Raw genomic sequence first — 27,512 nt, 5'->3', positions numbered from 1 at the left:
ACCCTGTTCTCTATGTACTGTAGTGCACTGCTATCATCTGTGATGGTACCCTGTTCTCTATGTACTGTAGTGCACTGCTATCATCTGTGATGGTACCCTGTTCCCTATGTACTGTAGTGCCCTGCTATCATCTCTAATGGTACCCTGTTCCCTATGTACTGTAGTGCACTGCTATCATCTGTGCCTGGTCCCATACTATCTTTGCTGTATTACACATTATAGCAAACAAACACAAAAGCTAAAAGCACTAATATCCTGGCATTATGTGGCTGAGCCATGAGGAGAAACTAAAATGTTTTTTTGGTCCATTGTGTTTGTCCATTGTGTTTGCGGGAATATTTAGATAAAGCCAGGAATAAAAGAAAAAGGGCTACCTGTAATTACATAATAAAGATATTTAGCTAGTATGTTCTCTCTGTTGTACAGTGTGGTGTCCTGTCCTTGCAGTATGTTCTCTCTCTGTTCTACAGTGTGGTGTTCTGTCCTTGCAGTATGTTCTCTCTGTTCTACAGTGTGGTGTCCTGTCCTTGCAGTATGTTCTCTCTCTGTTCTACAGTGTGGTGTTCTGTCCTTGCAGTATGTTCTCTCTCTGTTGTACAGTGTGGTGTTCTGTCCTTGCAGTATGTTCTCTCTCTGTTCTACAGTGTGGTGTCCTGTCCTTGCAGTATGTTCTCTCTCTGTTCTACAGTGTGGTGTCCTGTCCTTGCAGTATGTTCTCTCTCTGTTCTACAGTGTGGTGTCCTGTCCTTGCAGTATGTTCTCTCTCTGTTCTACAGTGTGGTGTCCTGTCCTTGCAGTATGTTCTCTCTCTGTTCTACAGTGTGGTGTCCTGTCCTTGCAGTATGTTCTCTCTGTTGTACAGTGTGGTGTCCTGTCCTTGCAGTATGTTCTCTCTCTGTTCTACAGTGTGGTGTTCTGTCCTTGCAGTATGTTCTCTCTCTGTTCTACAGTGTGGTGTCCTGTCCTTGCAGTATGTTCTCTCTCTGTTCTACAGGATAGTGTCCTGTCCTTGCAGTATGTTCTCTCTGTTCTACAGTGTGGTGTTCTGTCCTTGCAGTATGTTCTCTCTCTGTTCTACAGTGTGGTGTCCTGTCCTTGCAGTATGTTCTCTCTCTGTTCTACAGTGTGGTGTTCTGTCCTTGCAGTATGTTCTCTCTCTGTTCTACAGTGTGGTGTTCTGTCCTTGCAGTATGTTCTCTCTCTGTTCTACAGTGTGGTGTTCTGTCCTTGCAGTATGTTCTCTCTGTTCTCTCTGCAGGCTCGGGAGCCTCTAACAGCTCAGTCCCATGTGGTGACAGTGTCCAGCCTGCTGCCCTCTTCCTCCTATAACTGCAGTGTGATCAGTTATAGCTACAGTACGCCCAGCGAGCCAGCCTACGTACACATCTCTACTACAGGTACAGTCAGTCAGCCTACATACACATCTCTACTACAGGTACAGTCAGTCAGCCTACATACACATCTCTACTACAGGTACAGTCAGTCAGCCTACATACACATCTCTACGACAGGTACAGTCAGTCAGCCTACATACACATCTCTACTACAGGTACAGTCAGTCAGCCTACATACACATCTCTACTACAGGTACAGTCAGTCAGCCTACATACACATCTCTACTACAGGTACAGTCAGTCAGCCTACATACACATCTCTACTACAGGTACAGTCAGTCAGCCTACATACACATCTCTACTACAGGTACAGTCAGTCAGCCTACATACACATCTCTACTACAGGTACAGTCAGCCAGCCTACATACACATCTCTACTACAGGTACAGTCAGTCAGCCTACATACACATCTCTACTACAGGTACAGTCAGTCAGCCTACATACACATCTCTACTACAGGTACAGTCAGTCAGCCTACATACACATCTCTACTACAGGTACAGTCAGTCAGCCTACATACACATCTCTACTACAGGTACAGTCAGTCAGCCTACGTACACATCTCTACGACAGGTACAGTCAGTCAGCCTACATACACATCTCTACTACAGGTACAGTCAGTCAGCCTACATACACATCTCTACTACAGGTACAGTCAGTCAGCCTACATACACATCTCTACTACAGGTACAGTCAGTCAGCCTACGTACACATCTCTACTACAGGTACAGTCAGTCAGCCTACATACACATCTCTACTACAGGTACAGTCAGTCAGCCTACATACACATCTCTACTACAGGTACAGTCAGTCAGCCTACATACACATCTCTACTACAGGTACAGTCAGTCAGCCTACATACACATCTCTACTACAGGTACAGTCAGTCAGCCTACATACACATCTCTACTACAGGTACAGTCAGTCAGCCTACATACACATCTCTACTACAGGTACAGTCAGTCAGCCTACATACACATCTCTACTACAGGTACAGTCAGTCAGCCTACATACACATCTCTACGACAGGTACAGTCAGTCAGCCTACGTACACATCTCTACTACAGGTACAGTCAGTCAGCCTACGTACACATCTCTACGACAGGTACAGTCAGTCAGCCTACATACACATCTCTACTACAGGTACAGTCAGTCAGCCTACATACACATCTCTACTACAGGTACAGTCAGTCAGCCTACATACACATCTCTACTACAGGTACAGTCAGTCAGCCTACATACACATCTCTACTACAGGTACAGTCAGTCAGCCTACATACACATCTCTACTACAGGTACAGTCAGTCAGCCTACATACACATCTCTACTACAGGTACAGTCAGTCAGCCTACATACACATCTCTACTACAGGTACAGTCAGTCAGCCTACATACACATCTCTACTACAGGTACAGTCAGTCAGCCTACATACACATCTCTACTACAGGTACAGTCAGTCAGCCTACATACACATCTCTACTACAGGTACAGTCAGTCAGCCTACATACACATCTCTACTACAGGTACAGTCAGTCAGCCTACATACACATCTCTACTACAGGTACAGTCAGTCAGCCTACATACACATCTCTACGACAGGTACAGTCAGTCAGCCTACATACACATCTCTATGACAGGTACAGTCAGTCAGCCTACATACACATCTCTACTACAGGTACAGTCAGTCAGCCTACATACACATCTCTACTACAGGTACAGTCAGTCAGCCTACATACACATCTCTACGACAGGTACAGTCAGTCAGCCTACGTACACATCTCTACGACAGGTACAGTCAGTCAGCCTACATACACATCTCTACGACAGGTACAGTCAGTCAGCCTACATACACATCTCTACTACAGGTACAGTCAGTCAGCCTACGTACACATCTCTACGACAGGTACAGTCAGTCAGCCTACATACACATCTCTACTACAGGTACAGTCAGTCAGCCTACATACACATCTCTACGACAGGTACAGTCAGTCAGCCTACATACACATCTCTACTACAGGTACAGTCAGTCAGCCTACGTACACATCTCTACGACAGGTACAGTCAGTCAGCCTACATACACATCTCTACGACAGGTACAGTCAGTCAGCCTACGTACACATCTCTACGACAGGTACAGTCAGTCAGCCTACGTACACATCTCTACGACAGGTACAGTCAGTCAGCCTACATACACATCTCTACGACAGGTACAGTCAGTCAGCCTACATACACATCTCTACTACAGGTACAGTCAGTCAGCCTACGTACACATCTCTACTACAGGTACAGTCAGTCAGCCTACATACACATCTCTACGACAGGTACAGTCAGTCAGCCTACATACACATCTCTACGACAGGTACAGTCAGTCAGCCTACATACACATCTCTACTACAGGTACAGTCAGTCAGCCTACATACACATCTCTACTACAGGTACAGTCAGTCAGCCTACATACACATCTCTACTACAGGTACAGTCAGTCAGCCTACATACACATCTCTACTACAGGTACAGTCAGTCAGCCTACATACACATCTCTACTACAGGTACAGTCAGTCAGCCTACGTACACATCTCTACTACAGGTACAGTCAGTCAGCCTACATACACATCTCTACTACAGGTACAGTCAGTCAGCCTACGTACACATCTCTACTACAGGTACAGTCAGTCAGCCTACATACACATCTCTACTACAGGTACAGTCAGTCAGCCTACGTACACATCTCTACTACAGGTACAGTCAGTCAGCCTACGTACACATCTCTACGACAGGTACAGTCAGTCAGCCTACATACACATCTCTACGACAGGTACAGTCAGTCAGCCTACATACACATCTCTACTACAGGTACAGTCAGTCAGCCTACGTACACATCTCTACGACAGGTACAGTCAGTCAGCCTACATACACATCTCTACTACAGGTACAGTCAGTCAGCCTACATACACATCTCTACGACAGGTACAGTCAGTCAGCCTACATACACATCTCTACTACAGGTACAGTCAGTCAGCCTACATACACATCTCTACGACAGGTACAGTCAGTCAGCCTACATACACATCTCTACTACAGGTACAGTCAGTCAGCCTACATACACATCTCTACTACAGGTACAGTCAGTCAGCCTACATACACATCTCTACGACAGGTACAGTCAGTCAGCCTACATACACATCTCTACTACAGGTACAGTCAGTCAGCCTACATACACATCTCTACTACAGGTACAGTCAGTCAGCCTACATACACATCTCTACGACAGGTACAGTCAGTCAGCCTACATACACATCTCTACGACAGGTACAGTCAGTCAGCCTACATACACATCTCTACTACAGGTACAGTCAGTCAGCCTACATACACATCTCTACTACAGGTACAGTCAGTCAGCCTACATACACATCTCTACTACAGGTACAGTCAGTCAGCCTACATACACATCTCTACTACAGGTACAGTCAGTCAGCCTACATACACATCTCTACTACAGGTACAGTCAGTCAGCCTACATACACATCTCTACTACAGGTACAGTCAGTCAGCCTACATACACATCTCTACGACAGGTACAGTCAGTCAGCCTACATACACATCTCTACTACAGGTACAGTCAGTCAGCCTACATACACATCTCTACTACAGGTACAGTCAGTCAGCCTACATACACATCTCTACTACAGGTACAGTCAGTCAGCCTACATACACATCTCTACTACAGGTACAGTCAGTCAGCCTACGTACACATCTCTACGACAGGTACAGTCAGTCAGCCTACATACACATCTCTACTACAGGTACAGTCAGTCAGCCTACATACACATCTCTACTACAGGTACAGTCAGTCAGCCTACATACACATCTCTACTACAGGTACAGTCAGTCAGCCTACATACACATCTCTACTACAGGTACAGTCAGTCAGCCTACATACACATCTCTACTACAGGTACAGTCAGTCAGCCTACATACACATCTCTACTACAGGTACAGTCAGTCAGCCTACATACACATCTCTACTACAGGTACAGTCAGTCAGCCTACATACACATCTCTACTACAGGTACAGTCAGCCAGCCTACGTACACATCTCTACTACAGGTACAGTCAGTCAGCCTACATACACATCTCTACTACAGGTACAGTCAGTCAGCCTACATACACATCTCTACTACAGGTACAGTCAGTCAGCCTACATACACATCTCTACTACAGGTACAGTCAGTCAGCCTACATACACATCTCTCACAGGTACAGTCAGTCAGCCTACATACACATCTCTACTACAGGTACAGTCAGTCAGCCTACATACACATCTCTACTACAGGTACAGTCAGTCAGCCTACATACACATCTCTACTACAGGTACAGTCAGTCAGCCTACATACACATCTCTACTACAGGTACAGTCAGTCAGCCTACATACACATCTCTACGACAGGTACAGTCAGTCAGCCTACATACACATCTCTACTACAGGTACAGTCAGTCAGCCTACATACCATCTCTACTACAGGTACAGTCAGTCAGCCTACATACACATCTCTACTACAGGTACAGTCAGTCAGCCTACATACACATCTCTACTACAGGTACAGTCAGTCAGCCTACGTACACATCTCTACTACAGGTACAGTCAGTCAGCCTACATACACATCTCTACTACAGGTACAGTCAGTCAGCCTACATACACATCTCTACTACAGGTACAGTCAGTCAGCCTACATACACATCTCTACTACAGGTACAGTCAGTCAGCCTACATACACATCTCTACTACAGGTACAGTCAGTCAGCCTACATACACATCTCTACTACAGGTACAGTCAGTCAGCCTACATACACATCTCTACTACAGGTACAGTCAGTCAGCCTACATACACATCTCTACTACAGGTACAGTCAGCCAGCCTACGTACACATCTCTACTACAGGTACAGTCAGTCAGCCTACATACACATCTCTACGACAGGTACAGTCAGTCAGCCTACGTACACATCTCTACGACAGGTACAGTCAGTCAGCCTACATACACATCTCTACTACAGGTACAGTCAGCCAGCCTACGTACACATCTCTACTACAGGTACAGTCAGTCAGCCTACATACACATCTCTACTACAGGTACAGTCAGTCAGCCTACATACACATCTCTACTACAGGTACAGTCAGTCAGCCTACATACACATCTCTACTACAGGTACAGTCAGTCAGCCTACGTACACATCTCTACGACAGGTACAGTCAGTCAGCCTACATACACATCTCTACTACAGGTACAGTCAGTCAGCCTACATACACATCTCTACTACAGGTACAGTCAGTCAGCCTACATACACATCTCTACTACAGGTACAGTCAGTCAGCCTACATACACATCTCTACTACAGGTACAGTCAGTCAGCCTACATACACATCTCTACGACAGGTACAGTCAGTCAGCCTACATACACATCTCTACTACAGGTACAGTCAGTCAGCCTACATACACATCTCTACTACAGGTACAGTCAGTCAGCCTACATACACATCTCTACTACAGGTACAGTCAGTCAGCCTACGTACACATCTCTACTACAGGTACAGTCAGTCAGCCTACATACACATCTCTACTACAGGTACAGTCAGTCAGCCTACATACACATCTCTACTACAGGTACAGTCAGTCAGCCTACATACACATCTCTACTACAGGTACAGTCAGTCAGCCTACATACACATCTCTACTACAGGTACAGTCAGTCAGCCTACATACACATCTCTACTACAGGTACAGTCAGTCAGCCTACGTACACATCTCTACTACAGGTACAGTCAGTCAGCCTACATACACATCTCTACGACAGGTACAGTCAGTCAGCCTACGTACACATCTCTACGACAGGTACAGTCAGTCAGCCTACATACACATCTCTACTACAGGTACAGTCAGTCAGCCTACATACACATCTCTACTACAGGTACAGTCAGTCAGCCTACATACACATCTCTACTACAGGTACAGTCAGTCAGCCTACATACACATCTCTACTACAGGTACAGTCAGTCAGCCTACGTACACATCTCTACTACAGGTACAGTCAGTCAGCCTACATACACATCTCTACTACAGGTACAGTCAGTCAGCCTACATACACATCTCTACTACAGGTACAGTCAGTCAGCCTACATACACATCTCTACTACAGGTACAGTCAGTCAGCCTACATACACATCTCTACTACAGGTACAGTCAGTCAGCCTACATACACATCTCTACTACAGGTACAGTCAGTCAGCCTACATACACATCTCTACTACAGGTACAGTCAGTCAGCCTACATACACATCTCTACTACAGGTACAGTCAGCCAGCCTACGTACACATCTCTACTACAGGTACAGTCAGTCAGCCTACATACACATCTCTACGACAGGTACAGTCAGTCAGCCTACATACACATCTCTACTACAGGTACAGTCAGTCAGCCTACATACACATCTCTACTACAGGTACAGTCAGTCAGCCTACATACACATCTCTACAGTTTTACACCACAGAACAAGTCTGTTTTTAAGTGGTTCCCTGCCTCTCCCTCTCCCTCTCCCTCTCCCTCTCCCTCTCCCTCTCCCTCTCTCTCTCTCTCTCTCTCCTCTCCCTCTCCCTCTCCCTCTCCCTCTCCCTCTCCCTCTCCCTCTCCCTCTCCCTCTCCCTCTCCCTCTCTCTCTCTCTCTCTCTCTCTCCCTCCTGTGGTAAAATATGGTTCCTGTTTTCTAGAAGGCCAGTGTCAGCTGACTGTAGTGGACCACAGCCAACCACTATGCGTCAAATGCTGACTTTCAGATCCACGTTGCTGTGTGTATGTCTGTCGTATCATCCAGAATCTGTACTGTGTTGTCCTTCCAGCCAGAGAGATGAACCCCAGCGTAGCGGTCATCTCTGCTCTAGCGGTCCTCAGTGTCCTCCTCCTCAGCCTGCTGGTCCTCTTCCTACTGTTGCTACGTAAGAAACACCTGCAGATGGCCAGGTGAGATATGGGAGAGCTGTCCACAGAATCCAGACACAAGCCTGACACTAACCTTTTCTAAAGCTCTGGGTTTTTCAAAGAAGATTTCTGTCTGAAGATGAAGAAGAATAGATGTGAACAACAAGTACAGCCACTGGCTCCTCCTCTCTCCCCCTGACTACCAGGACCACTGGCTCCTCCTCTCTCCCCCTGACTACCAGGACCACTGGCTCCTCCTCTCTCTCCCTGACTACCAGGACCACTGGCTCCTCCTCTCTCCCCCTGACTACCAGGACCACTGGCTCCTCCTCTGTCCCCCTGACTACCAGGACCACTGGCTCCTCCTCTCTCCCCCTGACTACCAGGACCACTGGCTCCTCCTCTCTCCCCCTGACTACCAGGACCACTGGCTCCTCCTCTCTCCCCCTGACTACCAGGACCACTGGCTCCTCCTCTCTCCCCCTGACTACCAGGACCACTGGCTCCTCCTCTCTCCCCCTGACTACCAGGACCACTGGCTCCTCCTCTCTCTCCCTGACTACCAGGACCACTGGCTCCTCCTCTCTCCACCTGACTACCAGGACCACTGGCTCCTCCTCTGTCCCCCTGACTACCAGGACCACTGGCTCCTCCTCTCTCCCCCTGACTACCAGGACCACTGGCTCCTCCTCTCTCCCCCTGACTACCAGGACCACTGGCTCCTCCTCTCTCTCCCTGACTACCAGGACCACTGGCTCCTCCTCTCTTCCCCCTGACTACCAGGACCACTGGCTCCTCCTCTCTCCCCCTGACTACCAGGACCACTGGCTCCTCCTCTCTCCCCTGACTACCAGGACCACTGGCTCCTCCTCTCTCCCCCTGACTACCAGGACCACTGGCTCCTCCTCTCTCTCCCTGACTACCAGGACCACTGGCTCCTCCTCTCTCCACCTGACTACCAGGACCACTGGCTCCTCCTCTGTCCCCCCTGACTACCAGGACCACTGGCTCCTCCTCTCTCCCCCTGACTACCAGGACCACTGGCTCCTCCTCTCTCCCCCTGACTACCAGGACCACTGGCTCCTCCTCTCTCCCCCTGACTACCAGGACCACTGGCTCCTCCTCTCTCCCCCTGACTACCAGGACCACTGGCTCCTCCTCTCTCCCCCTGACTACCAGGACCACTGGCTCCTCCTCTCTCTCCCTGACTACCAGGACCACTGGCTCCTCCTCTCTCCCCCTGACTACCAGGACCACTGGCTCCTCCTCTCTCCCCCTGACTACCAGGACCACTGGCTCCTCCTCTCTCCCCCTGACTACCAGGACCACTGGCTCCTCCTCTCTCTCCCCTGACTACCAGGACCACTGGCTCCTCCTCTCTCCCCCTGACTACCAGGACCACTGGCTCCTCCTCTCTCCCCCTGACTACCAGGACCACTGGCTCCTCCTCTCTCCCCCTGACTACCAGGACCACTGGCTCCTCCTCTCTCCCCTGACTACCAGGACCACTGGCTCCTCCTCTCTCCACCTGACTACCAGGACCACTGGCTCCTCCTCTCTCCCCCTGACTACCAGGACCACTGGCTCCTCCTCTCTCTCCCTGACTACCAGGACCACTGGCTCCTCCTCTCTCCCCCTGACTACCAGGACCACTGGCTCCTCCTCTCTCCCCCTGACTACCAGGACCACTGGCTCCTCCTCTCTCTCCCTGACTACCAGGACCACTGGCTCCTCCTCTCTCCCCCTGACTACCAGGACCACTGGCTCCTCCTCTCTCCCCCTGACTACCAGGACCACTGGCTCCTCCTCTCTCCCCCTGACTACCAGGACCACTGGCTCCTCCTCTGTCCCCCTGACTACCAGGACCACTGGCTCCTCCTCTCCCCCCTGACTACCAGGACCACTGGCTCCTCCTCTCTCCCCCCTGACTACCAGGACCACTGGCTCCTCCTCTCTCTCCCTGACTACCAGGACCACTGGCTCCTCCTCTCTCCCCCTGACTACCAGGACCACTGGCTCCTCCTCTCTCCCCCTGACTACCAGGACCACTGGCTCCTCCTCTCTCCCCTGACTACAAGGTCCACTGGCTCCTCCTCTCTCCCCCTGACTACCAGGACCACTGGCTCCTCCTCTCTCCCCCTGACTACCAGGACCACTGGCTCCTCCTCTGTCCCCCTGACTACCAGGACCACTGGCTCCTCCTCTCTCCCCCTGACTACCAGGACCACTGGCTCCTCCTCTCTCCCCCTGACTACCAGGACCACTGGCTCCTCCTCTCTCCCCCTGACTACCAGGACCACTGGCTCCTCCTCTCTCCCCCTGACTACCAGGACCACTGGCTCCTCCTCTGTCCCCCTGACTACCAGGACCACTGGCTCCTCCTCTCCCCCTGACTACCAGGACCACTGGCTCCTGCTCTCTCCCCCTGACTACCAGGACCACTGGCTCCTCCTCTCCTCCTGACTACCAGGACCACTGGCTCCTCCTCTCTCCCCCTGACTACCAGGACCACTGGCTCCTCCTCTCTCCCCCTGACTACCAGGACCACTGGCTCCTCCTCTCTCCCCCTGACTACCAGGACCACTGGCTCCTCCTCTCTCCACCTGACTACCAGGACCACTGGCTCCTCCTCTCTCCCCCTGACTACCAGGACCACTGGCTCCTCCTCTCTCCCCCTGACTACCAGGACCACTGGCTCCTCCTCTCTCCCCCTGACTACCAGGACCACTGGCTCCTCCTCTCTCCCCCTGACTACCAGGACCACTGGCTCCTCCTCTCTCCCCCTGACTACCAGGACCACTGGCTCCTCCTCTCCCCCTGACTACCAGGACCACTGGCTCCTCCTCTCTTCCCCCTGACTACCAGGACCACTGGCTCCTCCTCTCTCCCCCCTGACTACCAGGACCACTGGCTCCTCCTCTCTCCCCCTGACTACCAGGACCACTGGCTCCTCCTCTCTCCCCCTGACTACCAGGACCACTGGCTCCTCCTCTCTCCCCCTGACTACCAGGACCACTGGCTCCTCCTCTCTCCCCCTGACTACCAGGACCACTGGCTCCTCCTCTCTCCCCCTGACTACCAGGACCACTGGCTCCTCCTCTCTCCCCCTGACTACCAGGACCACTGGCTCCTCCTCTCCCCCCCTGACTACCAGGACCACTGGCTCCTCCTCTCCCCCTGACTACCAGGACCACTGGCTCCTCCTCTCTCCCCCTGACTACCAGGACCACTGGCTCCTCCTCTCCTCCTGACTACCAGGACCACTGGCTCCTCCTCTCTCCCCCTGACTACCAGGACCACTGGCTCCTCCTCTCTCCCCCTGACTACCAGGACCACTGGCTCCTCCTCTCTCCCCCCTGACTACCAGGACCACTGGCTCCTCCTCTCTCCACCTGACTACCAGGACCACTGGCTCCTCCTCTCTCCCCCTGACTACCAGGACCACTGGCTCCTCCTCTCTCCCCCCTGACTACCAGGACCACTGGCTCCTCCTCTCTCCCCCTGACTACCAGGACCACTGGCTCCTCCTCTCTCCCCCTGACTACCAGGACCACTGGCTCCTCCTCTCTCCCCCTGACTACCAGGACCACTGGCTCCTCCTCTCCCCCTGACTACCAGGACCACTGGCTCCTCCTCTCTCCCCCCTGACTACCAGGACCACTGGCTCCTCCTCTCTCCCCCTGACTACCAGGACCACTGGCTCCTCCTCTCTCCCCCTGACTACCAGGACCACTGGCTCCTCCTCTCTCCCCCTGACTACCAGGACCACTGGCTCCTCCTCTCTCCCCCTGACTACCAGGACCACTGGCTCCTCCTCTCTCCCCCTGACTACCAGGACCACTGGCTCCTCCTCTCTCCCCCTGACTACCAGGACCACTGGCTCCTCCTCTCTCCCCCTGACTACCAGGACCACTGGCTCCTCCTCTCTCCCCCTGACTACCAGGACCACTGGCTCCTCCTCTCTCCCCCTGACTACCAGGACCACTGGCTCCTCCTCTCTCCCCCTGACTACCAGGACCACTGGCTCCTCCTCTCTCCCCCTGACTACCAGGACCACTGGTGTTCAGTGCAGATCAGGTCATTACCCATAGAGCCTGGCAATAGATAGAATACAAGTGTTGTGGTTAAACCATTTTCACTTCTTATTTTTATTGGTTTAGTCATCAAAACTTTTCACTTCCTCTTTTTATTGGTTTAGTCATCAAAATGTTTCACTTCCTATTTTTATTGGTTTAGTCATCAAAACCTTTCACTTCCTCTTTTTATTGGTTTAGTCATCAAAATGTTTAACTTCCTATTTTTATTGGTTTAGTCATCAAAACGTTTCACTTCCTATTTTTATTGGTTTAGTCATTAAAATGTTTCAATCCTCTTTTTATTGGTTTAGTCATTAAAATGTTTCAATCCTATTTTTATTGGTTTAGTGATCAAAACGTTTCACTTCCTAATTTTATTGGTTTAGTCATCAAAATGTTTCACTTCCTATTTTTATTGGTTTAGTCATCAAAACGTTTCACTTCCTAATTTTATTGGTTTAGTCATCAAAACGTTTCACTTCCTCTTTTTATTGGTTTAGTCATCAAAATGTTTCACTTCCTATTTTTATTGGTTTAGTCATCAAAACGTTTCACTTCCTCTTTTTATTGGTTTAGTCATCAAAATGTTTCACTTCCTATTTTTATTGGTTTAGTCATCAAAACCTTTCACTTCCTCTTTTTATTGGTTTAGTCATCAAAATGTTTAACTTCCTATTTTTATTGGTTTAGTCATCAAAACGTTTCACTTCCTATTTTTATTGGTTTAGTCATTAAAATGTTTCAATCCTCTTTTTATTGGTTTAGTCATTAAAATGTTTCAATCCTATTTTTATTGGTTTAGTCATCAAAACGTTTCACTTCCTAATTTTATTGGTTTAGTCATCAAAACGTTTCACTTCCTAATTTTATTGGTTTAGTCATTAAAATGTTTCAATCCTCTTTTTATTGGTTTAGTCATCAAAACATTTCACTTCCTATTTTTGTTGGTTTAGTCATTAAAATGTTTCACTTCCTATTTGTATTGGTTTAGTAATCAAAACATTTCACTTCCTATTTTTATTGGTTTAGTCATCAAAATGTTTCACTTCCTATTTTTATTGGTTTAGTCATCAAAACGTTTCACTGCCCCAGAATGTATTGTTGCTGTGTGAGCAGTGATGTATTTCAAACTGCTGTCTGAAGCATTACTGTGTGTAATACAGTGAGTGGGAGGTATTGTTGTGTTAGTAGCTAACTGCTATAATCCAGTGAGTGGGAGGTATTGTTGTGTTAGTAGCTAACTGCTATAATACAGTGAGTGGGAGGTATTGTTGTGTTAGTAGCTAACTGCTATAATCCAGTGAGTGGGAGGTATTGTTGTGTTAGTAGCTAACTGCTATAATACAGTGAGTGGGAGGTATTGTTGTGTTAGTAGCTAACTGCTATAATACAGTGAGTGGGAGGTATTGTTGTGTTAGTAGCTAACTGCTATAATACAGTGAGTGGGAGGTATTGTTGTGTTAGTAGCTAACTGCTATAATACAGTGAGTGGGAGGTATTGTTGTGTTAGTAGCTAACTGCTATAATACAGTGAGTGGGAGGTATTGTTGTGTTAGTAGCTAACTGTTATAATACAGTGAGTGGGAGGTATTGTTGTGTTAGTAGCTAACTGCTATAATACAGTGAGTGGGAGGTATTGTTGTGTTAGTAGCTAACTGCTATAATACAGTGAGTGGGAGGTATTGTTGTGTTAGTAGCTAACTGCTATAATACAGTGAGTGGGAGGTATTGTTGCGTTAGTAGCTAACTGCTATAATCCAGTGAGTGGGAGGTATTGTTGTGTTAGTAGCTAACTGCTATAATACAGTGAGTGGGAGGTATTGTTGTGTTAGTAGCTAACTGCTATAATACAGTGAGTGGGAGGTATTGTTGTGTTAGTAGCTAACTGCTATAATACAGTGAGTGGGAGGTATTGTTGTGTTAGTAGCTAACTGTTATAATACAGTGAGTGGGAGGTATTGTTGTGTTAGTAGCTAACTGTTATAATACAGTGAGTGGGAGGTATTGTTGTGTTAGTAGCTAACTGCTATAATACAGTGAGTGGGAGGTATTGTTGTGTTAGTAGCTAACTGCTATAATACAGTGAGTGGGAGGTATTGTTGTGTTAGTAGCTAACTGCTATAATCCAGTGAGTGGGAGGTATTGTTGTGTTAGTAGCTAACTGTTATAATACAGTGAGTGGGAGGTATTGTTGTGTTAGTAGCTAACTGCTATAATACAGTGAGTGGGAGGTATTGTTGTGTTAGTAGCTAACTGCTATAATACAGTGTGTGGGAGGTATTGTTGTGTTAGTAGCTAACTGCTATAATACAGTGAGTGGGAGGTATTGTTGTGTTAGTAGCTAACTGTTATAATACAGTGTGTGGGAGGTATTGTTGTGTTAGTAGCTAACTGTTATAATACAGTGAGTGGGAGGTATTGTTGTGTTAGTAGCTAACTGCTATAATACAGTGAGTGGGAGGTATTGTTGTGTTAGTAGCTAACTGTTATAATACAGTGAGTGGGAGGTATTGTTGCGTTAGCAGCTAACTGCTATAATACAGTGAGTGGGAGGTATTGTTGTGTTAGTAGCTAACTGCTATAATCCAGTGAGTGGGAGGTATTGTTGTGTTAGTAGCTAACTGCTATAATACAGTGAGTGGGAGGTATTGTTGTGTTAGTAGCTAACTGCTATAATACAGTGAGTGGGAGGTATTGTTGTGTTAGTAGCTAACTGCTATAATACAGTGAGTGGGAGGTATTGTTGTGTTAGTAGCTAACTGCTATAATACAGTGAGTTGGAGGTATTGTTGTGTTAGTAGCTAACTGCTATAATACAGTGAGTGGGAGGTATTGTTGTGTTAGTAGCTAACTGCTATAATACAGTGAGTGGGAGGTATAGTTGTGTTAGTAGCTAACTGCTATAATACAGTGAGTGGGAGGTATTGTTGTGTTAGTAGCTAACTGCTATAATCCAGTGAGTGGGAGGTATTGTTGTGTTAGTAGCTAACTGCTATAATACAGTGAGTGGGAGGTATTGTTGTGTTAGTAGCTAACTAATATAATACAGTGAGTTGGAGGTATTGTTGTGTTAGTAGCTAACTGCTATAATACAGTGAGTGGGAGGTATTGTTGTGTTAGTAGCTAACTGCTATAATACAGTGAGTGGGAGGTATTGTTGTGTTAGTAGCTAACTGCTATAATACAGTGAGTGGGAGGTATTGTTGCGTTAGTAGCTAACTGCTATAATACAGTGAGTGGGAGGTATTGTTGTGTTAGTAGCTAACTGCTATAATACAGTGAGTTGGAGGTATTGTTGTGTTAGTAGCTAACTGCTATAATACAGTGAGTGGGAGGTATAGTTGTGTTAGTAGCTAACTGCTATAATACAGTGAGTGGGAGGTATAGTTGTGTTAGTAGCTAACTGCTATAATACAGTGAGTGGGAGGTATTGTTGTGTTAGTAGCTAACTGCTATAATACAGTGAGTGGGAGGTATTGTTGCGTTAGTAGCTAACTGCTATAATACAGTGAGTGGGAGGTATTGTTGTGTTAGTAGCTAACTGCTATAATACAGTGAGTGGGAGGTATTGTTGTGTTAGTAGCTAACTGCTATAATACAGTAGTGGGAGGTATTGTTGTGTTAGTAGCTAACTGCTATAATCCAGTGAGTTGGAGGTATTGTTGTGTTAGTAGCTAACTGCTATAATACAGTGAGTGGGAGGTATTGTTGTGTTAGTAGCTAACTGCTATAATCCAGTGAGTGGGAGGTATTGTTGTGTTAGTAGCTAACTGTTATAATACAGTGAGTGGGAGGTATTGTTGTGTTAGTAGCTAACTGTTATAATACAGTGAGTGGGAGGTATTGTTGTGTTAGTAGCTAACTGCTATAATACAGTGAGTGGGAGGTATCGTTGTGTTAGTAGCTAACTGCTATAATACAGTGAGTGGGAGGTATTGTTGTGTTAGTAGCTAACTGCTATAATACAGTGAGTGGGAGGTATTGTTGTGTTAGTAGCTAACTGCTATAATACAATGAGTGGGAGGTATTGTTGTGTTAGTAGCTAACTGCTATAATACAGTGAGTGGGAGGTATTGTTGTGTTAGTAGCTAACTGCTATAATACAGTGAGTGGGAGGTATTGTTGTGTTAGTAGCTAACTGCTATAATACAGTGAGTGGGAGGTATTGTTGTGTTAGTAGCTAACTGCTATAATACAATGAGTGGGAGGTATTGTTGTGTTAGTAGCTAACTGCTATAATACAGTGAGTGGGAGGTATTGTTGTGTTAGTAGCTAACTGCTATAATACAGTGAGTGGGAGGTATTGTTGTGTTAGTAGCTAACTGCTATAATCCAGTGAGTGGGAGGTATTGTTGTGTTAGTAGCTAACTGCTATAATACAATGAGTGGGAGGTATTGTTGTGTTAGTAGCTAACTGCTATAATACAGTGAGTGGGAGGTATTGTTGTGTTAGTAGCTAACTGCTATAATACAGTGAGTGGGAGGTATTGTTGTGTTAGTAGCTAACTGCTATAATACAGTGAGTGGGAGGTATTGTTGTGTTAGTAGCTAACTGCTATAATACAGTGAGTGGGAGGTATTGTTGTGTTAGTAGCTAACTGCTATAATACAGTGAGTGGGAGGTATTGTTGTGTTAGTAGCTAACTGCTATAATACAGTGAGTGGGAGGTATTGTTGCGTTAGTAGCTAACTGCTATAATACAGTGAGTGGGAGGTATTGTTGTGTTAGTAGCTAACTGCTATAATACAGTGAGTGGGAGGTATTGTTGTGTTAGTAGCTAACTGCTATAATACAGTGAGTGGGAGGTATTGTTGTGTTAGTAGCTAACTGCTATAATACAGTGAGTGGGAGGTATTGTTGTGTTAGTGCTAACTGCTATAATACAGTGAGTGGGAGGTATTGTTGTGTTAGTAGCTAACTGCTATAATACAGTGAGTGGGAGGTATTGTTGTGTTAGTAGCTAACTGCTATAATACAGTGAGTGGGAGGTATTGTTGTGTTAGTAGCTAACTGCTATAATACAGTGAGTGGGAGGTATTGTTGTGTTAGTAGCTAACTGCTATAATACAGTGAGTGGGAGGTATTGTTGTGTTAGTAGCTAACTGCTATAATCCAGTGAGTGGGAGGTATTGTTGTGTTAGTAGCTAACTGCTATAATACAGTGAGTGGGAGGTATTGTTGTGTTAGTAGCTAACTGTTATAATACAGTGAGTGGGAGGTATTGTTGTGTTAGTAGCTAACTGCTATAATACAGTGAGTGGGAGGTATTGTTGTGTTAGTAGCTAACTGCTATAATACAGTGAGTGGGAGGTATTGTTGTGTTAGTAGCTAACTGCTATAATACAGTGAGTGGGAGGTATTGTTGTGTTAGTAGCTAACTGCTATAATACAGTGAGTGGGAGGTATTGTTGTGTTAGTAGCTAACTGCTATAATACAGTGAGTGGGAGGTATTGTTGTGTTAGTAGCTAACTGCTATAAGACAGTGAGTGGGAGGTATTGTTGTGTTAGTAGCTAACTGCTATAATACAGTGAGTGGGAGGTATTGTTGTGTTAGTAGCTAACTGCTATAATACAGTGAGTGGGAGGTATTGTTGTGTTAGTAGCTAACTGCTATAATACAGTGAGTGGGAGGTATTGTTGTGTTAGTAGCTAACTGCTATAATACAATGAGTGGGAGGTATTGTTGTGTTAGTAGCTAACTGCTATAATACAGTGAGTGGGAGGTATTGTTGTGTTAGTAGCTAACTGCTATAATACAGTGAGTGGGAGGTATTGTTGTGTTAGTAGCTAACTGCTATAATCCAGTGAGTGGGAGGTATTGTTGTGTTAGTAGCTAACTGCTATAATACAATAGTGGGAGGTATTGTTGTGTTAGTAGCTAACTGCTATAATACAGTGAGTGGGAGGTATTGTTGTGTTAGTAGCTAACTGCTATAATACAGTGAGTGGGAGGTATTGTTGTGTTAGTAGCTAACTGCTATAATACAGTGAGTGGGAGGTATTGTTGTGTTAGTAGCTAACTGCTATAATACAGTGAGTGGGAGGTATTGTTGTGTTAGTAGCTAACTGCTATAATACAGTGAGTGGAGGTATTGTTGTGTTAGTAGCTAACTGCTATAATACAGTGAGTGGGAGGTATTGTTGCGTTAGTAGCTAACTGCTATAATACAGTGAGTGGGAGGTATTGTTGTGTTAGTAGCTAACTGCTATAATACAGGTGAGTGGGAGGTATTGTTGTGTTAGTAGCTAACTGCTATAATACAGTGAGTGGGAGGTATTGTTGTGTTAGTAGCTAACTGCTATAATACAGTGAGTGGGAGATATTGTTGTGTTAGTAGCTAGCTGCTATAATACAGTGAGTGGGAGGTATTGTTGTGTTAGTAGCTAACTGCTATAATACAGTGAGTGGGAGGTATTGTTGTGTTAGTAGCTAACTGCTATAATACAGTGAGTGGGAGGTATTGTTGTGTTAGTAGCTAACTGCTATAATACAGTGAGTGGGAGGTATTGTTGTGTTAGTAGCTAACTGCTATAATACAGTGAGTGGGAGGTATTGTTGTGTTAGTAGCTAACTGCTATAATCCAGTGAGTGGGAGGTATTGTTGTGTTAGTAGCTAACTGCTATAATACAGTGAGTGGGAGGTATTGTTGTGTTAGTAGCTAACTGTTATAATACAGTGAGTGGGAGGTATTGTTGTGTTAGTAGCTAACTGCTATAATACAGTGAGTGGGAGGTATTGTTGCGTTAGTAGCTAACTGCTATAATACAGTGGTGGGAGGTATTGTTGTGTTAGTAGCTAACTGCTATAATCCAGTGAGTGGGAGGTATTGTTGTGTTAGTAGCTAACTGCTATAATACAGTGAGTGGGAGGTATTGTTGTGTTAGTAGCTAACTGCTATAATCCAGTGAGTGGGAGGTATTGTTGTGTTAGTAGCTAACTGCTATAATACAGTGAGTGGGAGGTATTGTTGTGTTAGTAGCTAACTGCTATAAGACAGTGAGTGGGAGGTATTGTTGTGTTAGTAAGCTAACTGCTATAATACAGTGAGTGGGAGGTATTGTTGTGTTAGTAGCTAACTGCTATAATACAGTGAGTGGGAGTGTATTGTTGTGTTAGTAGCTAACTGCTATAAGACAGTAGTGGGAGGTATTGTTGTGTTAGTAGCTAACTGCTATAATACAGTGAGTGGGAGGTATTGTTGTGTTAGTAGCTAACTGTTATAATACAGTGAGTGGGAGGTATTGTTGTGTTAGTAGCTAACTGCTATAATCCAGTGAGTGGGAGGTATTGTTGTGTTAGTAGCTAACTGCTATAATACAGTGTGTGGGAGGTATTGTTGTGTTGTAGCTAACTGCTATAATCCAGTGAGTGGGAGGTATTGTTGTGTTAGTAGCTAACTGCTATAATACAGTGAGTGGGAGGTATTGTTGTGTTAGTAGCTAACTGCTATAATACAGTGAGTGGGAGGTATTGTTGTGTTAGTAGCTAACTGCTATAATCCAGTGAGTGGGAGGTATTGTTGTGTTAGTAGCTAACTGCTATAATACAGTGTGTGGGAGAGTATTGTTGTGTTAGTAGCTAACTGCTATAATACAGTGAGTGGGAGGTATTGTTGTGTTGGTAGCTAACTGCTATAATACAGTGAGTGGGAGGTATTGTTGTGTTAGTAGCTAACTGCTATAATACAGTGTGTGGGAGGTATTGTTGTGTTAGTAGCTAACTGCTATAATACAGTGAGTGGGAGGTATTGTTGTGTTAGTAGCTAACTGCTATAATACAGTGAGTGGGAGGTATTGTTGTGTTAGTAGCCAACTGCTATAATCCAGTGAGTGGGAGGTATTGTTGTGTTAGTAGCTAACTGCTATAATCCAGTGAGTGGGAGGTGTTGTTGCGTTAGCAGCTAACTGCTATAATACAGTGAGTGGGAGGTATTGTTGCGTTAGTAGCTAACTGCTATAATACAGTGAGTGGGAGGTATTGTTGCGTTTGTAGCTAACTGTTATAATACAGTGAGTGGGAGGTATTGTTGCGTTAGTAGCTAACTGCTATAATACAGTGAGTGGGAGGTATTGTTGCGTTAGTAGCTAACTGCTATAATACAGTGAGTGGGAGGTATTGTTGTGTTAGTAGCTAACTGCTATAATACAGTGAGTGGGAGAGTATTGTTGTGTTAGTAGCTAACTGCTATAATACAGTGAGTGGGAGGTATAGTTGTGTTAGTAGCTAACTGCTATAATACAGTGAGTGGGAGGTATTGTTGTGTTAGTAGCTAACTGCTATAATACAGTGAGTGGGAGGTATTGTTGTGTTAGTAGCTAACTGCTATAATACAGTGAGTGGGAGGTATTGTTGTGTTAGTAGCTAACTGCTATAAGACAGTGAGTGGGAGGTATTGTTGTGTTAGTAGCTAACTGCTATAATACAGTGAGTGGGAGGTATTGTTGTGTTAGTAGCTAACTGCTATAATACAGTGAGTGGGAGGTATTGTTGTGTTAGTAGCTAACTGCTATAATCCAGTGAGTGGGAGGTATTGTTGTGTTAGTAGCTAACTGCTATAATACAGTGTGTGGGAGGTATTGTTGTGTTGTAGCTAACTGCTATAATCCAGTGAGTGGGAGGTATTGTTGTGTTAGTAGCTAACTGCTATAATACAGTGAGTGGGAGGTATTGTTGTGTTAGTAGCTAACTGCTATAATACAGTGAGTGGGAGGTATTGTTGTGTTAGTAGCTAACTGCTATAATCCAGTGAGTGGGAGGTATTGTTGTGTTAGTAGCTAACTGCTATAATACAGTGTGTGGGAGGTATTGTTGTGTTAGTAGCTAACTGCTATAATACAGTGAGTGGGAGGTATTGTTGTGTTAGTAGCTAACTGCTATAATACAGTGAGTGGGAGGTATTGTTGTGTTAGTAGCTAACTGCTATAATACAGTGTGTGGGAGGTATTGTTGTGTTAGTAGCTAACTGCTATAATACAGTGAGTGGGAGGTATTGTTGTGTTAGTAGCTAACTGCTATAATACAGTGAGTGGGAGGTATTGTTGTGTTAGTAGCTAACTGCTATAATCCAGTGAGTGGGAGGTATTGTTGTGTTAGTAGCTAACTGCTATAATCCAGTGAGTGGGAGGTGTTGTTGCGTTAGCAGCTAACTGCTATAATACAGTGAGTGGGAGGTATTGTTGCGTTAGTAGCTAACTGCTATAATACAGTGAGTGGGAGGTATTGTTGCGTTAGTAGCTAACTGCTATAATACAGTGAGTGGGAGGTATTGTTGCGTTAGTAGCTAACTGCTATAATACAGTGAGTGGGAGGTATTGTTGCGTTAGTAGCTAACTGCTATAATACAGTGAGTGGGAGGTATAGTTGTGTTAGTAGCTAACTGCTATAATACAGTGAGTGGGAGGTATAGTTGTGTTAGTAGCTAACTGCTATAATCCAGTGAGTGGGAGGTATTGTTGTGTTAGTAGCTAACTGCTATAATCCAGTGAGTGGGAGGTATTGTTGTGTTAGTAGCTAACTGCTATAATCCAGTGAGTGGGAGGTATTGTTGTGTTAGTAGCTAACTGCTATAATCCAGTGAGTGGGAGGTATTGTTGTGTTAGTAGCTAACTGCTATAATACAGTGAGTGGGAGGTATTGTTGTGTTAGTAGCTAACTGCTATAATACAGTGAGTGGGAGGTATTGTTGTGTTAGTAGCTAACTGCTATAATCCAGTGAGTGGGAGGTATTGTTGTGTTAGTAGCTAACTGCTATAATACAATGAGTGGGAGGTATTGTTGTGTTAGTAGCTAACTGCTATAATACAATGAGTGGGAGGTATTGTTGTGTTAGTAGCTAACTGCTATAATACAGTGAGTGGGAGGTATTGTTGCGTTAGTAGCTAACTGCTATAATACAGTGAGTGGGAGGTATTGTTGCGTTAGTAGCTAACTGCTATAATCCAGTGAGTGGGAGGTATTGTTGTGTTAGTAGCTAACTGCTATAATACAGTGAGTGGGAGGTATTGTTGTGTTAGTAGCTAACTGCTATAATACAGTGAGTGGGAGGTATTGTTGTGTTAGTAGCTAACTGCTATAATACAGTGAGTGGGAGGTATTGTTGTGTTAGTAGCTAACTGCTATAATACAGTGAGTGGGAGGTATTGTTGTGTTAGTAGCTAACTGCTATAATACAGTGAGTGGGAGGTATTGTTGTGTTAGTAGCTAACTGCTATAATACAGTGAGTGGGAGGTATTGTTGTGTTAGTAGCTAACTGCTATAATACAGTGAGTGGGAGGTATTGTTGTGTTAGTAGCTAACTGCTATAATACAGTGAGTGGGAGGTATTGTTGTGTTAGTAGCTAACTGCTATAATCCAGTGAGTGGGAGGTATTGTTGTGTTAGTAGCTAACTGCTATAATACAGTGTGTGGGAGGTATTGTTGTGTTGTAGCTAACTGCTATAATCCAGTGAGTGGGAGGTATTGTTGTGTTAGTAGCTAACTGCTATAATACAGTGAGTGGGAGGTATTGTTGTGTTAGTAGCTAACTGCTATAATCCAGTGAGTGGGAGGTATTGTTGTGTTAGTAGCTAACTGCTATAATACAGTGAGTGGGAGGTATTGTTGTGTTAGTAGCTAACTGCTATAATACAGTGTGTGGGAGGTATTGTTGTGTTAGTAGCTAACTGCTATAATACAGTGAGTGGGAGGTATTGTTGTGTTAGTAGCTAACTGCTATAATCCAGTGAGTGGGAGGTATTGTTGTGTTAGTAGCTAACTGCTATAATCCAGTGAGTGGGAGGTATTGTTGTGTTAGTAGCTAACTGCTATAATACAGTGTGTGGGAGGTATTGTTGTGTTAGTAGCTAACTGCTATAATACAGTGAGTGGGAGGTATTGTTGTGTTAGTAGCTAACTGCTATAATACAGTGAGTGGGAGGTATTGTTGTGTTAGTAGCTAACTGCTATAATCCAGTGAGTGGGAGGTATTGTTGTGTTAGTAGCTAACTGCTATAATCCAGTGAGTGGGAGGTGTTGTTGCGTTAGCAGCTAACTGCTATAATACAGTGAGTGGGAGGTATTGTTGCGTTGGTAGCTAACTGCTATAATACAGTGAGTGGGAGGTATTGTTGCGTTTGTAGCTAACTGTTATAATACAGTGAGTGGGAGGTATTGTTGCGTTAGTAGCTAACTGCTATAATACAGTGAGTGGGAGGTATTGTTGCGTTAGTAGCTAACTGCTATAATACAGTGAGTGGGAGAGTATTGTTGTGTTAGTAGCTAACTGCTATAATACAGTGAGTGGGAGGTATTGTTGTGTTAGTAGCTAACTGCTATAATACAGTGAGTGGGAGGTATAGTTGTGTTAGTAGCTAACTGCTATAATACAGTGAGTGGGAGGTATAGTTGTGTTAGTAGCTAACTGCTATAATCCAGTGAGTGGGAGGTATTGTTGTGTTAGTAGCTAACTGCTATAATCCAGTGAGTGGGAGGTATTGTTGTGTTAGTAGCTAACTGCTATAATCCAGTGAGTGGGAGGTATTGTTGTGTTAGTAGCTAACTGCTATAATCCAGTGAGTGGGAGGTATTGTTGTGTTAGTAGCTAACTGCTATAATACAGTGAGTGGGAGGTATAGTTGTGTTAGTAGCTAACTGTTATAATCCAGTGAGTGGGAGGTATTGTTGCGTTAGTAGCTAACTGTTATAATACAGTGAGTGGGAGGTATTGTTGTGTTAGTAGCTAACTGCTATAATACAGTGAGTGGGAGGTATTGTTGCGTTAGTAGCTAACTGCTATAATACAGTGAGTGGGAGGTATTGTTGCGTTAGTAGCTAACTGCTATAATACAGTGAGTGGGAGGTATTGTTGTGTTAGTAGCTAACTGCTATAATACAGTGAGTGGGAGGTATTGTTGTGTTAGTAGCTAACTGCTATAATACAGTGGTGGGAGGTATTGTTGTGTTAGTAGCTAACTGCTATAATACAGTGAGTGGGAGAGTATTGTTGTGTTAGTAGCTAACTGCTATAATACAGTGAGTTGGAGGTATTGTTGTGTTAGTAGCTAACTGCTATAATACAGTGAGTGGGAGGTATAGTTGTGTTAGTAGCTAACTGCTATAATACAGTGAGTGGGAGGTATTGTTGTGTTAGTAGCTAACTGCTATAATACAGTGAGTGGGAGGTATTGTTGTGTTAGTAGCTAACTGCTATAATACAGTGAGTGGGAGAGTATTGTTGTGTTAGTAGCTAACTGCTATAATCCAGTGAGTTGGAGGTATTGTTGTGTTAGTAGCTAACTGCTATAATACAGTGAGTGGGAGGTATTGTTGTGTTAGTAGCTAACTGCTATAATCCAGTGAGTGGGAGGTATTGTTGTGTTAGTAGCTAACTGTTATAATACAGTGAGTGGGAGGTATTGTTGTGTTAGTAGCTAACTGTTATAATACAGTGAGTGGGAGGTATTGTTGTGTTAGTAGCTAACTGCTATAATACAGTGAGTGGGAGGTATTGTTGCGTTAGTAGCTAACTGCTATAATACAGTGAGTGGGAGGTATTGTTGTGTTAGTAGCTAACTGCTATAATACAGTGAGTGGGAGGTATTGTTGTGTTAGTAGCTAACTGCTATAATACAATGAGTGGGAGGTATTGTTGTGTTAGTAGCTAACTGCTATAATACAGTGAGTGGGAGGTATTGTTGTGTTAGTAGCTAACTGCTATAATACAGTAGTGGGAGGTATTGTTGTGTTAGTAGCTAACTGCTATAATCCAGTGAGTGGGAGGTATTGTTGTGTTAGTAGCTAACTGCTATAATACAATGAGTGGGAGGTATTGTTGTGTTAGTAGCTAACTGCTATAATACAGTGAGTGGGAGGTATTGTTGTGTTAGTAGCTAACTGCTATAATACAGTGAGTGGGAGGTATTGTTGTGTTAGTAGCTAACTGCTATAATACAGTGAGTGGGAGGTATTGTTGTGTTAGTAGCTAACTGCTATAATACAGTGAGTGGGAGGTATTGTTGTGTTAGTAGCTAACTGCTATAATACAGTGAGTGGGAGGTATTGTTGTGTTAGTAGCTAACTGTTATAATACAGTGAGTGGGAGGTATTGTTGCGTTAGTAGCTAACTGCTATAATACAGTAGTGGGAGGTATTGTTGTGTTAGTAGCTAACTGCTATAATACAGTGAGTGGGAGGTATTGTTGTGTTAGTAGCTAACTGCTATAATACAGTGAGTGGGAGGTATTGTTGTGTTAGTAGCTAACTGCTATAATACAGTGAGTGGGAGGTATTGTTGTGTTAGTAGCTAACTGCTATAATACAGTGAGTGGGAGGTATTGTTGTGTTAGTAGCTAACTGCTATAATACAGTGAGTGGGAGGTATTGTTGTGTTAGTAGCTAACTGCTATAATACAGTGAGTGGGAGGTATTGTTGTGTTAGTAGCTAACTGCTATAATACAGTGAGTGGGAGGTATTGTTGTGTTAGTAGCTAACTGCTATAATACAGTGAGTGGGAGGTATTGTTGCGTTAGTAGCTAACTGCTATAATACAGTGAGTGGGAGGTATTGTTGTGTTAGTAGCTAACTGCTATAATCCAGTGAGTGGGAGGTATTGTTGTGTTAGTAGCTAACTGCTATAATACAGTGAGTGGGAGGTATTGTTGCGTTAGTAGCTAAGTGCTATAATACAGTGAGTGGGAGGTATCGTTGTGTTAGTAGCTAACTGCTATAATACAGTGAGTGGGAGGTATTGTTGTGTTAGTAGCTAACTGCTATAATACAGTGAGTGGGAGGTATTGTTGTGTTAGTAGCTAACTGCTATAATACAGTGAGTGGGAGGTATTGTTGTGTTAGTAGCTAACTGCTATAATACAGTGAGTGGGAGGTATTGTTGCGTTAGTAGCTAACTGCTATAATACAGTGAGTGGGAGGTATTGTTGTGTTAGTAGCTAACTGCTATAATACAGTGAGTGGGAGGTATTGTTGTGTTAGTAGCTAACTGCTATAATACAGTGAGTGGGAGGTATTGTTGTGTTAGTAGCTAACTGCTATAATACAGTGAGTGGGAGGTATTGTTGTGTTAGTAGCTAACTGCTATAATACAGTGAGTTGGAGGTATTGTTGTGTTAGTAGCTAACTGCTATAATACAGTGAGTGGGAGGTATAGTTGTGTTAGTAGCTAACTGCTATAATACAGTGAGTGGGAGGTATTGTTGCGTTAGTAGCTAACTGCTATAATACAGTGAGTGGGAGGTATTGTTGTGTTAGTAGCTAACTGCTATAATACAGTGAGTGGGAGGTATTGTTGTGTTAGTAGCTAACTGCTATAATCCAGTGAGTTGGAGGTATTGTTGTGTTAGTAGCTAACTGCTATAATACAGTGAGTGGGAGGTATTGTTGTGTTAGTAGCTAACTGCTATAATCCAGTGAGTGGGAGGTATTGTTGTGTTAGTAGCTAACTGTTATAATACAGTGAGTGGGAGGTATTGTTGTGTTAGTAGCTAACTGTTATAATACAGTGAGTGGGAGGTATTGTTGTGTTAGTAGCTAACTGCTATAATACAGTGAGTGGGAGGTATTGTTGCGTTAGTAGCTAACTGCTATAATACAGTGAGTGGGAGGTATTGTTGTGTTAGTAGCTAACTGCTATAATACAGTGAGTGGGAGGTATTGTTGTGTTAGTAGCTAACTGCTATAATACAATGAGTGGGAGGTATTGTTGTGTTAGTAGCTAACTGCTATAATACAGTGAGTGGGAGGTATTGTTGTGTTAGTAGCTAACTGCTATAATACAGTGAGTGGGAGAGTATTGTTGTGTTAGTAGCTAACTGCTATAATCCAGTGAGTGGGAGGTATTGTTGTGTTAGTAGCTAACTGCTATAATACAATGAGTGGGAGGTATTGTTGTGTTAGTAGCTAACTGCTATAATACAGTGAGTGGGAGGTATTGTTGTGTTAGTAGCTAACTGCTATAATACAGTGAGTGGGAGGTATTGTTGTGTTAGTAGCTAACTGCTATAATACAGTGAGTGGGAGGTATTGTTGTGTTAGTAGCTAACTGCTATAATACAGTGAGTGGGAGGTATTGTTG

At 44.5% G+C, this 27,512-nt stretch overlaps 1 protein-coding gene across 1 annotated transcript in view; it reads left to right on the top strand.

Moving 5' to 3' along the window:
- The window catches only part of LOC121558508 (receptor-type tyrosine-protein phosphatase O), a gene marked incomplete at both ends in the record, with an annotated part of 84,449 nt that overhangs the window by 26,173 nt on the left and 30,764 nt on the right, over window positions 1–27,512 (top strand). Inside the window, 2 exons of the mRNA XM_045218818.1 lie at window positions 1,259–1,397; window positions 8,287–8,407. Of these exons, the coding sequence (XP_045074753.1) occupies window positions 1,259–1,397; window positions 8,287–8,407 (260 nt within the window). The remainder of the gene's footprint in view (window positions 1–1,258; window positions 1,398–8,286; window positions 8,408–27,512) is intronic.

This window comes from Coregonus clupeaformis, unplaced genomic scaffold (genome assembly GCF_020615455.1).
Source record: "Coregonus clupeaformis isolate EN_2021a unplaced genomic scaffold, ASM2061545v1 scaf1822, whole genome shotgun sequence".
Taxonomy (NCBI): domain Eukaryota; kingdom Metazoa; phylum Chordata; class Actinopteri; order Salmoniformes; family Salmonidae; genus Coregonus; species Coregonus clupeaformis.
The sequence above is the reverse complement of the archived record's forward strand: the minus strand, read 5'-3'. Positions and strand labels throughout refer to the sequence as shown.